General features: G+C 29.8%; 1 protein-coding gene across 1 annotated transcript in view; it reads left to right on the top strand.

The window, feature by feature from the left end:
- LOC107368907 (uncharacterized) overlaps nucleotides 1-15,246 on the top strand; it is a 30,203-nt gene that overhangs the window by 7,305 nt on the left and 7,652 nt on the right. Inside the window, exon 3 of the mRNA XM_015936802.3 lies at nucleotides 6,953-7,025. Coding sequence (XP_015792288.2) covers nucleotides 6,953-7,025 — 73 coding nt within the window. The remainder of the gene's footprint in view (nucleotides 1-6,952; nucleotides 7,026-15,246) is intronic.

Below are 15,246 nucleotides of genomic sequence, written 5' to 3'. Positions count from 1 at the left end.
GAATTATTATAACAAAATGATATTTCTCTTTGAGATGTCACTTCTTTTTCTCGCTCTTTTCATGTTCTTTGTCTTTTTTCCTGTCATCTTTTCATTTGATATTTCTTCTCGTTCCATACCTTATCCAAGAATCAACATTAAAAATATTCCGATGGGAATTAATTATTTCATCAGAAAAAAATTATCAATAATCTGTAAATCACTTCGATTACAGAATATCAGAGAAAATATCTGTTGAACTTTGATGATTATAAATCAATGGTTATTAATATTTCAATCAATTTCATCATTTATCAAGAAACTTTTTTCTTGCTTGTCTTCAATTTCAGCTTTGCCCATTAATATTCAAACATCTTAATTCAAGTCAATTCGAGTAAACTTTTCCAAAATTACTTTCGTCAACGAAAATGATGAAAAAAGTTGTCTTTGAAACTTATTAAAGATGAATTATTTTGTTTAGTCGATGAATTTTTTTTGATTGATTGCATTTGAATATGATTTATGAGCATTTTGGTGTTACTTTTTTCAGTCTAAATTTCAATTAGTTTTTCTATTCTCATGAGAAGTTTCAATGTTGACACTATCCAGAAAAGTTCAGTAAGAAAATAGTCAATTCTTTTTGTGCTAATAATGTTCTTGATCAACCTCTTTCGAGAAAATTAAAGATTAATCAGAGCCGATTTCATATTTACTTTTTTCCGTTGGAAATTTCAAAATTTAATGAAAATTTCTCGCTCGAAGCTGTTATCGTAATTGAAATTGAACTCACAATGACAAGTAATGAATCTTGACAATCTTACCTTACTAAGATCAAGTATCATTTGAGTAAATTAATCCTCAAAATGAGTGAAATTTGAAACAATGTTACCTTAAGATGAAAACTGTGTCACTCTTTCATGAACACATCATCATTAGACTTATCAAAATCACATTTTTGAATCAAATTTCAATGAGATTTTCATTTTAAACGTTAAAATGGTTTTAACTCCACTCAAGATGCTTTCAAGTTCTAACCAAAATCCGTTTATCTTTTATCTCAATTGATTTACTGTGTTAAAGTAACATCATCTTTGTCAGCAAATCTTCATTTTTTCACTTTTCAGCCACATTTTTATCAGCAAACTGTACATTCGATGAATGACCAAAGCTTATTTTAAACTCTTTTCTGAAGCTTTTGACATCAAACCTGTTAAACCTTTCAACAGTAACTTGATTAATCAAACTATTCACCAATTTCAAATTCTATGCTAATAGCTTGTCCAGTGATTCTGAATCGAAGGCTAAAAACCCATCAAGTCTTGCAAATCAATATTAGCTTTCGAATGCAATTTCCGAGGTTATACTAAAGAAGTTGGTTGACATTGAATATTTAATCAAGTTGAATACTTCAAAGGTCGACATTCAAATCTGAAATTTGCCAACAAGTCGTTACCAATCAATTTATGCATTTCATTGTTTTTCAATCACAATTTGTGATTTTACAAAAAAATGAGATATTAATCTGGATGTATTTGGATTTTTTGTATTTATGAGTCTCGTTATAGCAACCAGCATATCAATTTTCAAAAATCAATCATCCTTTTTTCAGATCAGTTTTGAGTGAAAATACAAAAAAAAGTGTGCAACTTTACGAAGACAACAGAACAACTACATATGAAGCAAGCTTAATTATGTTACTGTAATTAGTTCAAATTGCAATATAAGCAGCGTTCATTTCACTGCCCGTACTTCATTCAAACATGTTGCTCCGGTTTTCCTCTACTTGAATCATGTACCGGACTATTCAGCTAGCTTTAACGGAGGTTAGTAGGTATATCTCCCGAACGGTTTATGCAAAAGATCTCAGACTTGACCATGAGCTTGCGAAGATTGAAGAATCATATGTTCGAATGCTCGAGTTCATTTAACCTTTAATTGACATTTGACGGTCATTTCTGAGTACACAATTTTTCAGATTGGTCAGAGTTTGTTAGATGTTCACAACTCATGCTAGCTTGAGGATATGAGTGTTTCCATACCGTTCAGTTATCTTGCAATGGTTAGAGTTGTGAACATGTGACTGAAAAAATTTGCTTGTCAGTAAATGGTTTTCAAATGTCATTTAAAGGCCGAATAACGGAGTGATCTTGAATGACCTTGAGAGTTGATTGGTCTCGAGAACCCATTCAATTTGGTTGACATTAAATATTTAATCACGTTGTATACTTCAAAGGGTCGACATTCAAATCTGAAAATTTGTCAACAAGTCTATACCAAGTGAATAATTAATTTCATTGTTTTTCAATCACAATTTCTGAGTTTACAAAAAAACCGAAACGACTCTGAACGTATTTCAATTTCCTGAAAATCAAGATTTTTTTTGTATTAATTACTCTTATTTTTATGTCCATAAAATTGGATCTTTTGTTAGATTATGAAAAGCTGAAAAGTGACTTCTAACGAAGTTTTTTTTGTTTCTTCCCTTTGTTATTGTTATCATTATCTAAGATGCGATAATTTCCAATTTTATCCGTGACACCCTTCAGGTGGAAAACCAACACTTTGTGGGGCTCTATAACCTCGCAATCCCTGAGGTATTCACATTTTCCCTGGCAATATCTAAGTTTTTGATTATCTTCATGATTGATTGAAATGAGAAAATGAAAGTAAACAGAATATTCAGAATAACTATCGAAATAAACCTTTCAAATAACATCACCTTCTTGCAATAAGTTTTTTTTCATGATTGCTATCCATGACAATGAACAAAGTTTATTTTTCCATGTCAAATAATTCAACTTTGAACTTTTCTTTTGTCAAATCCAAAACGTTCGTGAGGATAATTTCAAACTTTCAATTCTAATCTGATTATCATTTCAATTATTGGAATCGACTTGAAATCGAATCCTTATTCATTTCAAGAGTTTATTGTCGCACAAAATAATGAAAATTATTTAGATTCATTTCAACATCTATTTCAACCTCATTGAGATATTCAGTTTATAATTAAATCAGTTATCAGGGATTCAATGTTCACAGTGAATACTTGTTTGCTTATAAATCATTTATCATGTTTTCATAATTTCTCCTCTCTTCTCACAAATATTCATGAAATTCAAGATTTAATTTGTTGATCTAACTTTTTTTTCTCAGTTCAATTTTAACCAGATTTCAACTTGTTCATTCAATAGCATACTTAAAATGTCTTACTGTTGACTAACAGCAAGCTGAGTATTCGCATAATGTTCAAAGAGCATTACACTCGAATGAAATCTTAATAAACTCTTGAGGTAATTTGTTGTCCAATCAATAATTTATAGCATTGAGCTTTGAAATACTTTTAATCAAACGCAAAAATCAAGAACCAAAATAACGACCAAAGATAAAAATAGAAATTGAATAATCCAATTGATCCATCAACACAAGTTCAATCGATTAATTAACTACACAGAGAAACAAGTTCATCACTTAATCAAATGAAATTGGAATCTCAATCTAAATCAAGTTCAAACTGTCGACTATGAACTGTGTCGAATTGAAACGAAATTAGAGAACTTCTAAGATCAAAGTTTTCTCTGAAATGATCTTCTCTTCATTTCTATCATTTACTTAATCTAATTTTGAATCTCGAGATTTATTATGATTTATTAGACAATCGATTTCAACCTTAATTGTGATTTTGTTCAGGTTGCAATGTTATTAGAATGTCATCTTCATTTTGATTTACTTTTTTCGCTAAAAAAATGTGCAAAGAGGTAAAAAAGGTTATGAGTTTACCTTCCAAGGTAACTCAAGTTGCATTAAAGTTAATCTCTTTTGAACAGATTAAATTGTCAAGTTAATTCGAGAGAATAATCAAAATTATATCTCAATCCTCAATAAATAGAGTTAATAATTTTGTAAATTGAAATGAGAATTTCTTGACTTTACAATAAACTTTCATGAAAAGGCTGAACCATCGACTTAAACATGATAATCACCATCAAGTTAAATCAGTTGTTGATGAGCTTTTCTTGCTTCAAGAGCGTTAATGATGTTTAATGAGTCAAAAAGTTGATTTGATTCATTTCCACTTTTTTCCCATAACTTGCCTTTGATTCACATTCAGTTAATTTTCATGGCATCGCCTTAACGGCTGCTGAACATCAACGATTTAACACACTGATAGTTATCATAACCTGAAAGCAGAGAAAAAGGCTTCATTCTATCAGAAGACATCATGAAAGAAAAAAAAGGTGAAAATTTTTTCTTTTCCAAGAAATTAGTTTACTCTTTATTCAACTATTATGACATCAATTTAGACTTGCCTATTGATGCCATCTCATTATCACTATAATCATACAATATTGAACCGAGATTATCAATTTACTGTTTCATATCATCTCGAATCGATTGTTACGAAATGAAAAAACTCGAAGCAAACATGTTTTATTGAATCACAGTCATGAACAATATCGTAATCTTATAAATATATATTAGTCAATCTTGTTTCTGACAATTCGATGTGCAACTTGAAAAGTTCACTTTTATATCGAGATACTTCAGAATGCATTGAAAACTTATCAAAGTTGAAAGAATGATCAAATTTCCGTTTCATTCCTCGTCAAGAAATTTGTTAAATCGAATCGACTAATTTCTAAATTCATTTTGCTTCATTCTCCATGATGCGCTGAAATTGAAACACTTTTCTGTTCGTGGAAGTTCATTTTGGTTCCAATTTATTTTATGATTTTTGCTTGTTAAATAGCAAAATGTGATCATTTAAAAAGAGATTATCAAAACCAGAGTTACGATGAAACATGCATTCAGTTACTCTTTTCATTTAAAGATTGAATTGCATTGAAGGAGGAAAAAGTTGAGCCTTTTCCTAAACGTTGTTGAAGTCAACAATTTTACTCTTTTAAACTCAGTTTTACTTTTACATTCAAAACCTAAACCTTTCACTTAAAAAAGGAGATAAATTGTCCTCTTTATTAAACTAGATAACAATTTAGGTTCAACGCTTTTTCATTGACTTTTTGCTCTTCTTTCACGTCTTTCAAAATGGTATTCAGACTCATTTCAATGTTACCAAATGTTTCTCTTGGAAAATGTTAACAATTGAAGGTAATTTGTTCCATAACAATGATAAACGATGGAAAATGAAATTTCCTCACTTGAATTGGTAAACAAATTGTGGTCTCATTTGAATGTAAATATTTAAACCACTTTGATTGATACGCACTTTTGACACTTTTGTTCCACTCGAAAATGTTTTGCTGAGAAAAGCAAAATTCAAAACAACTCAGTAAATCTGTCTTTTTCTTGACTTAAATGCCACAAGTTCAAATAATGACTGGACCAAATTCAGATTATTTCGCATTGCAAATAAAACCTCGAAACTCAATCCGAACTTTCCAAACACTGCTGAGTTTCACCGTCAATTCAAATTGCAATTAGTTTCTCTTGAAGAGTATCAGACAATTATAGCTCAATCTCATGAGCATTATTGATCTAAAGTGATATCACTTGGTTCATTAATAATCCATCGTTAGTATTGCCTTCATTTATAATCCATTTGCAAAGCAACAAATATCTTTCTTGTAGCAATTAAGCACGACTTTACCATTGAAAAATCACTCTATCGACAGAGTTTTATCGTTGTTCATTCAAAACTCATTTACAGAGAAAAGATGTGAACACATGAAATGATGAGAATAAAAGCGTCAACGTAAATCAATCAAATACAATTGGTTGATTGATTGATTTTCATTCTTGAATGTTCATTCACCATCAACATCATTGACAATCTTGATATCGATTTAATCTTCTTACAACTTCTGTTTACTTGAATAATCTCTTAACAACTCTTCTCATGGAAAAGAGTTATTTACTCAATTCAATTATCCTTCTCATTACTGTTGTTGGCATCAATAAAGGCTCATTTGGATATGTTAATTCATTTTCAATAACAGGCACATTTGATGATTTGATATGATGAAGGAAAAGATGAATCGTTGAATAATTACCAACTACTTTCAATCTCCTGGAAACCATTTTGCTATTTCCTATTAATTCCCAACTATTCACCATTGGAATTATATCAATAATTATCAGAATAAATGGTTGAGATGAAGCCAAACACTCTCACCAATAATTTGATTGCGAAAAGGAAAACTAATATTTCTTCAACTTTATCATTATCTCATTATCACCTGGGAGTTAAGAGATTCCAGCATTTATTAATAACTGACAGTTGAATGCTCATTGAACCCTTCATAGTGTTTAATCTTAACTTCAACAATTAATCTTGATTTTAATGCATTTTTCCTTTCCAAATAATCAACATTTTCGTTATCATTTCATTTGAATTTTATGAGCAAACAATTTCCATTTATATAAATTTTCGAAACTTTAGTTTTACGGTTTAAAGGTTCAACTTCAAGCCTTTTATCAACCTGAAGAAACTCTTCCAATCATTATTCATTCAATGCCAACATTCTCATCACTTTTATTGTACCTGTTTAGCAATTGTTTAAACTCTCAAAGGTACGTTTAACCAGGGTGAAAACTTTAAAGAGAAACTTGAATTTTCCAGATTTCATGTAAACTTTACAAGATGAGGTCAAGAAAGCTTGAAATTGTAAAATTCGACTTTCAGTTTGTTCGAACCATTTGCACATTCTCGAGATTAATGGCATTAATAGTTGATACAGCATAAAATTGTTTCCAAAGAATAGCTTAACATGGATTAAACTGACTCTTGACCAACTTGGTCTTAATCCTTGAAATAAATTCCTAGCCAACAGAGTTGTAAATTGCTATTCATTAACATTGATCAACAGAGATTAAGGAAATTGGTCAACTTTGCATCAAATGGTTCAACTTTTCATTTTTACCAGAGTTGCTTGGATTAAATATGTTTACATTTAGCTGAATAAATTTCCCTCCAAACTTGATGCTCAAATAATCTAATGTTCATCTCATCTTTCAGGTGTCAAAGTTGGTCTTCGAGAAAAGGCCAAAGTTGCGACTCGAGTGACACTCATGCACCATCCAATTTACAGGTAAGCTTGAACCTTTTCTTACAAAAGAGAGCCAATTAATCATCTATTCAGATGAAACTCTTACTTCTGATGGAAGCGTAAATTATCACAAAAAGCTTTATCCCAAGAAAAGCAATTATAAGAGCTATAATTTAGTTGATACTAATGATCAAATTGATTGCTTACAATTGTGTTGGTTCATTCATCCGAAAAACTAACTTGATAAAATTGGATTATCGTAGTTCCAACATAACCAATAATATCGACACAATTGAAAGATGTTCATGAAGAGAAGGTAAAGAAATGATTCATTTTGCGAGTAACGAAATTAACTTTTCTTCATTTGCTCCTTTCTGTTACATCAACAAATTAAATACTAAAACTCGATGATTATCATTTAGGTTTTGCAAAAGAAGAAGAAAAAAAAGTTTTTGTTTGCCGTTTGTTTGCTTGTTCAAAGAGTATTATTGTTGATTGAGATGAATAAAAATAATTACTAGCAACATGATGGTAATGATAAATATCAATGAGAATAGCAAAAATGATGGTTAACCCTGTTATTTACCGAACATTACTTTCATCATTTATGAGATACAATGAATGTTGGTTAAATCATCTCATATCTTGACCAACAAATCTCATCAAACGATCAAACATATTGATCATTTTTACATTCATTGTCTCCCAATAGCCAATATCAATTGTCATGTAATGATAACTGTTGTACAATGTTTGGTATTCATTTGCATATGTAACCCAATCGTGATCACATTTCACTGTTAAGTGTCAATAACAGTAGACAATTGTTGATCAAAACAACTGGATGAACAATTTTCATCATAATTTGCTTTTCCAAACCAAAGGTTGACATTTTCAGATTCATTGTTATGACAGGAAAAAGATGACCAACAATGAAACTAATTACAAAAGTTGACCAACAACAAAGAGTAAACGTTCAGAACAAGAATAAGAATTGTTGCAAATATTGCAATGAATTGATCATTAGTTTTGGAATAAATTTCATTCCATTATTTAGTTGATAAATTAATCACTGAGTAACGAAAAAAAAATGATTCTCCATGAAATTCGCAGCTTCATGTAGCCAACTAAAGCCAACAATTTGAACCCTTTTGTTAACATTAAATAGACTCTGACCCAATAAGAAAGTGTTACTTTTGTTGTCAAATGAATTCCCTGCAACTTCCGACGTTAATGGAATGTTTCCGGTTCTGTATGCCAACAGAAGAAAAAGAAAAGAAGAAAAAAATGATCCAAGTGGCTTTTCGTTCGTTACTTTCAAGCGTTATTAATGATTCAAATGAACAGGGAATTTCGTCTGGAAATGTTTCACAAGAAGAAGGAAAAAAATGATCCAGAAAAGTTGAAAATGATGATAATTATGAAAAGAAGAAATTCATTTACAGAATTTTCTCCTCAAAAGATTGCCGCAAAATAACAATCGAGTTTCAACTTCTTCTAATGTCTTCGTCTGATCATTACTGACCTTCTGTAAGTGATTAACCATTTTCATCATTAAAAGCCATCGATTGATATTGCAAATGTCCATTTTGTGGTCAACCTAAAATAGCTAAACAAGCTTACTCTTGTCTAATTGATTTCATTGTTTTTTCCCGATTCTCGAGTTCCATCATTATTTGACCATTTTGCTCAATCAAAAAGTTTAACTCTTAATTGAACTTATTATTGTTGATCCAAATTGGCAATCAATTGCAAAGTATCACAAGCAGTTTGGATCAATCAAAACACAACATTTGTTTGACCAGCAATTTTTGATCCAAAAGTAAAAGCAATCAAAGCTTTCCTATTAAATCTACTAAACTACTAATTAAATTAGATATTTATTGTTTCATTACTGTTTCCATGATGAGAATGTAATCAGCAAATTGTTTCTCAAATTTTCTGCTGATTCCAATCATTGCTGAAGATTACGTTGAATCACACAATCAAATATTATTAGCCAGCAATATTGTTCAATTTGATATTATTACTCAACTTGACTTGTTATTTTTATTTGCCTGCAACATCTTCATACTGTAACATCATCTTTACATCATTCCTCATCATTTCTTTTCTTAACCTTTTTCTTCCTACTCAAACCAAATTGAGTCTATAGTCTTTAAGACTTCATGATTGAGCCTCAGGGAGATAAAGAGAGATGAACTTGCTTCCATTGCTCAGTGTGTAAGGCGAAAGGTGAAATGAACAAAAGAATTGTAAGTAAAGAAAAAATTTAGTCAATCATGAAATGAAAAGTAAAAAACTAGCAAATAAATGAAGTTATTTAAGAAAAAAAATGAACCAGATGAAAATTTCGAAACAAAACTCAGAACTAATGTCGAAAAATTGTTATATAAGTTCATTGTTTGATTGGATGAAAATTTTGCTGATTTGATACACAATCAAGAGACAATAGAAAACAATGTTAACATGATTCGAGTTTTTCTTCTTCTTTATTCAACAAAAGCTATTCAATAATGTAAAACAAATCAAATTGCAATCAAATTGTTATGGCCAATAAAATAGCATTGTAAAGTTGCAAATTTATTGAAGGATGAATATTTGCAATTTTTTCACCAATTTCATTCCATCAAACCATGAAAACTCTTTGCTCTCTGTTCATGTAGAGATAAACTCGATTGGTAACACTTTCATTGTTGCCCTCAACTGGGCTGATGTGGGCGATAAATTGTCATTCATTATTCTTCTTAAATCTGAACATTTCCAACTTATTGTTTCTCATCATTGAACTTGACGTTTATAGCTAATCTCGAGCTTTGTCTGACGCTCGTAAAGTTTAACAATCCTCAATTTGTGCTTTCTTAATGATTCCATTTTCCTTTTCATGATTTTATAACTTTTATTATAGTTATTATGTTAAAATGGCATAGAATCTGAAGATCATTTTATTTACTTGTTTTATTGTTCACCAACTTTGGTTTGCCTCTAAATTTTGTGTAAAAAGTATGTTTACACATTTTACTAACTTTACTGTAGTTCAAAGTTTGCAAAATGAATTGCTCGAAACGTTTCAAATGTAAAAGTTGAATCTCTAATAGGATTTCATTATTTAAGGATTGATCAATTTAAATGAGTTGTTGAGTATTCTTTGATCATTTTGATGGTTTCATTTGATTGCAATTTTGAACTTCAAATAATAACTTGAAATATTTTACTTCTTAAGTTGATTCAGTGTAAATTTGATGAAATTATTTCCTTGAAGTCAACAAGGTTCGAGTTATTGATTTATTATTTAAACATTGCTTGTTTCAATCCATCAGAACATTTTTCTTGTAACATTGAAAGAATGTTTATATTAAGTTTGGACATTTCCACAGATTTTTGCCTGGACAAGTTTCAGCCATGGATAAGGAAAAATGATAATGGTGATAGAGAAGATTAACTGAAATGAGAAAATGTTGAACTGAAAGACTTGTTCGGTAACTGATAAGATTGGTTATGATTAAGCGAGTTATGATGAAAAAAATTGAATCAATCTCTGGATTAGAGGATGAAACTTTTCTTCCCTAATAGTGTTAACCAAATGATCCGTGACTATTTCAATGTTACCCTTTAATCAGTATTATAATTATCACAATTTTTTTTGTTTAATTTCATCTTTTCCACCAAACTTTTGGTCTACCTTAATTAAGATTGATTCATCTTTTCCCAATCAATTTTACCATCTTTCTGATTATAAGCTTTTCGCTTTCAACCTCATCTCAATGGACAACGTTAATATTATCTTCTTGTTCATCTTCTATTGAATCAACACTGAACATTGGAACCATTAATGAAACCAATAATAATATTGTTAATACTTTCACCATTTGATTCATTCAAAGTGACTATCTTGTTGAAATCCGTTGATGAAAAGGCTTTTCATTGTGCATCAATCCCATTCAATAATATCGCTCTACTTTATCAAAATCATTTTTTCCTTTCCACTAAATCTCATCAACTAACATGATCAACCTTTTCTGTTGATCCTTTCATTCTTGTATCCAATTTATCAGCTCAAAGTTGCGAAAAGGTTGCAAACAATAGTTTGGGTTAATCTCGTTATTAGCAAGAAAAATTGTCAACTTTTCTTGAAATAATCTGATGAACTTTTTCCAGCCTTCAATCAGTCAATTAACTTCAACCTTTATTCAACTGATTGATCATATTATGCTAATATCATTGGATGAAAATTCATTTTTTCTTGTTCCAAACTTGCAACTTTTAATATAACGAAATTTTTCTTTAAATTTATGCATTTTCCCTGTTTAATCATGAAAGCAATAAGAAATTCTGTTGCTGCAAAATTATTGTTTACTTTGCTTCAATTGTCAGTTGTTTGGAAGGAAATATTTCTCAATTTCATTGATACTTCTCAAACAATTTAATCATTTTAATCTCGACAATAATTTTTTGTTACAACTTTCTCCTTTTCTCATCAAGATGAACAAGTGCAAACAATTCTCACACTTTTATCTCCATTTTTTCAATATCCAACTCCAAGCTATTATCACTCCCTGTTGATTCCCTTTACCTTCCTATCAGTTGCCTTCCCTTCAGTCAACCTTTTTTTATTACTTTTACTTGAAAACTGAAACTATACAATCTTACTTTTCCTTTACCATTAGCTTTATCCTTTTTGTGCTCAAGATTTCCGTTCCTTACTTTAATCAATGTTGGCTGGTTCTACTTTTCTTCCGGTTTCAATTCATTGTTGCTTCTCATTTTGGTTACCTTGAAACCGACAATCTTGAAACTTCAAAAAAGACGCAAAAAATAGGACAAAAGCAATCAGTTTTTTCACCAACACTTTTCTCAAATCGATTAAATATTAAAATGCAAAATCGTGAATTTAATTTACACTTTAGACATAATTTCCGTTTCAATATACAAACTAAATTAGTTTTGTAGTTAAGGTGAAATTCGGAGTAAACTTTAATCACACCAAACTCCAAGTTCAGTCTTTCAGGTCGAACCATTTTCGCAACAATAAATCAAAACCTTTTAACGTAATTAGAATCTCAAAATAAACTTTTATATATTTCATGTTTAATCAATCACTTGATGGTTTTGCCTAATAATGCAAAATAATCTAATGATGAATTTCCATCTTTCTCAATGTTCCTATTAATAGTAAACTTTCGAGTTTCATCTGAACGGACCTTTAGTTATAGATGAATATTTATCAGAATCGAAGCAACTTTAACCTTTCATCTTGGTCTCTATCCACTGTTTAACAAGTTTTCTTGTGTTGGCAATAATGAAAAGAGCCGATGTTTATTGAGCTTAGTCTTTTGTTTAATCTGCTAGCTTTGGGAATGAGAATTGAATCTTATTCCAAGCATGTGAAAGTTGATTGATAAACATTCCATGTGTTATCCTGAAAGAAATGCTCAATTTCCAGGCAACTCCTTAAGCCAATAAACTGGCAAAGCAAAAGTAAATTATCAATTTATCTCTGACCATATATTATAATTTATCGATTATCTCGATATTTAGGTTACTCTTGTAGACAGTGAAAAAAGGCAGAAATGGAAAGATTTAAAGATTAATCTTGCCAATGACAAATTCAATGTTTAACTTTGGGTTAACTCAATAATTGAGTTACATCAATTCGCTAATGATGAATTCACTCGCTCATTACAAAATGTCCTGTCAATAAACAGGGAAACACGATTTCCTTCGCCTTTCAATCTCAAGAAAATTGAATGCAAATTTTCATTCTTTTTTCACTCCAATTTGAATACATTAAAATGCGATCAAGATTAATTTGCATTCATAATTGTACCCATTCTTATGAGAAAACAAAAGATGTAAAAATCAAGAAACCTTTTCACTTATGTTCAACTCGATCGAGTCTCAAGTGATCCGAGCCTTGATCCAGTACAAAAGACATTCATTACTCTAATTACTCCAATCAACTAAATTAATATCTATTCTTACCTTTTATTACTTTCTGTTTGTCGTACTTCATCATTAAATTAACTTATTCAAGTTTATTGTTTGGATTATTTTTCTTCTTATTTCGGTTGCAATCGAGTTAATTGCTTCAAGCAATAACGTTAATCTATCCATTAGTATTGATGAAATTTCGACCAATTTTCAAGATTCTGTTTCAAGTTCGAGTGAAATATTCAACTTTAAAATCGACTTTGAAATGATCATTTGAAACTCGAATTTCTAATGAGATTCTGGATGAACTAACGAATGCAGAATTTTCCATAAAAATTCATTTTCTTTCTTTTTTCAACTTTTTGTCAACACAGAATTTGATTTACTTTTCATCATTTTCGTTCATCAATTATTCACATTTCTCCATGAAGTTTAACAATCTTTCAATTTATTCAATGAACTTTTTTCTATCGCTCAATTACAATCTCTTCTCAAGCTTTTTTCCCTTTCTAAATCAAAGCATTTTGTTGCAATTTTCAATATTTCAAGTTATCGGTTGAATTGATTTTTTTTACTTCCCTGAAGCGAATGTCAAAAAGTTGGCATTTTCTTGCCTCAAATTAAACTTTAACTTTGACAAAATCTTTCATTCGACAAATTCATTTGAAACAATTGAAAATTCCATGTTCATAAATACTGAACAAATTCATTAATATATAAATGTATATATTTCTATATTTGATTATTAAATGGTAAAGTTGCTTTCGTTTGCTTATTAAAAGGAATGTAAAAATGTTTGAATGTCAGCATTTTCCAGTTTTTTACATGAAATATTTTATTCATTTACTCAATGTTATTCTTGAGAATTGAAGTTTACTTGAAATGTTTGTTCAACTTTTACTGATCAATATCAAGTAAAATGATGATAAATTGTATAATAATGCAAAGCAAATTTTACTTTTCATTTCTTTCGACTTGAACTATTCTTACAATTATTCAATTGAAATGATCGCTAATTTGAAAAGTTTAATTATTGTTCGATATGAAACTGAATAAAAGATGAAAATTTCATTCAATTTTCACCTGGGATTCTATGGTGTTCAGTTTATTAACAGGTTGTTGGCATAATTTTCTTGAACTATTTTCCTCGATCCATCATGAATCACATTGATTTTTCGTTTCACCATTTTCATATCATTTTTCATCATCACTTTATTATTAATAAATCATTTTATACCTTATTATTTTTCGCATTCAAAAGCGTATAAAAAAGTGAATGAAATGACAAATTGTCATCTACATTATCATTATTTATGAATGTTCTGGTGTCAGGGGAAAATGTGTTAATTATAAGTAATGATCTAATCTGTTTCAACATCTTTACAGCACACATCATTATTGATCATGAGAAATGGTTGAATCGATAAATGATCAATTTAAGATTGATTTCTGATTAAACTGCAGTTCATTGAATTGCAATTCATTTTTACTTTTCATTGACTTTCAATTTCATCTTTCAATACTTTGCCTTCTTCCATTGCGATTAATGTTTAAAATTATGAGAGATTCCGTTGAAAACTTATTGATGGACATTGAGGAGAATTTAAATTTCATGATTGATGAGATCTTAATGATTCTTAAATATGCATGAGTGAAGTAAAAACAACATTCCGATTGGGACAGCATTCAATATAAAACTGATTTTCCATATCGCAGGAGCCTAACATGGAATCTCTAGAAAGTTCTGTTTGCAAACAATCTTTGAATTCCATCGGAATCTTGATTGATAAACTTTCTGTCAGAAATCAATTTCAGAGCAGTGATTGGAGTTTATTATTGCGAATAGACGAATTTCAAAAATTGGTGAACGAATTCGATTCTTCTAAGATCACTGGGCTATTCCGATTTCTAAATTCTTCTGAGTTCTCATGCTAACCCAAGTTCATTCTCTGATTAATCTAAATGACGAACTTAATCAAGCTCAAAAAGTGTTTTAATTTGTAAAGTATTTCGCTTCTCAAACAACTTGCCTCTAATTATCTGATATAATTCCAAGTTTGCTGACGACCTTTTCATTAATCATTCGCAAAAATAGAAATTCTTTCTCTTTAGTAAATTCTTTCATGAGATTATTTACCTGAATTTCGGATCAGTTGAAACTTGCAACTAAATTTTTTCCATTTAATTGCTTTCTTTCAATCAAATCGAACCTTTTCTCCTTTTACTCTGCAAACATCTTAATTCAAGTTTAATCACAATTCGGAATAATCTTATGTTTGATGCTAAAATTGTTGATCAAACAAACCATAACAACTTGTTTATCATGTTAACA

This window comes from Tetranychus urticae, chromosome 2 (genome assembly GCF_039701765.1).
Source record: "Tetranychus urticae isolate SD_2017Ah chromosome 2, NJAU_TeUrti_SD_1.0, whole genome shotgun sequence".
NCBI lineage: Eukaryota > Metazoa > Arthropoda > Arachnida > Trombidiformes > Tetranychidae > Tetranychus > Tetranychus urticae.
This window is presented reverse-complemented; position numbering and strand designations above follow the sequence as displayed.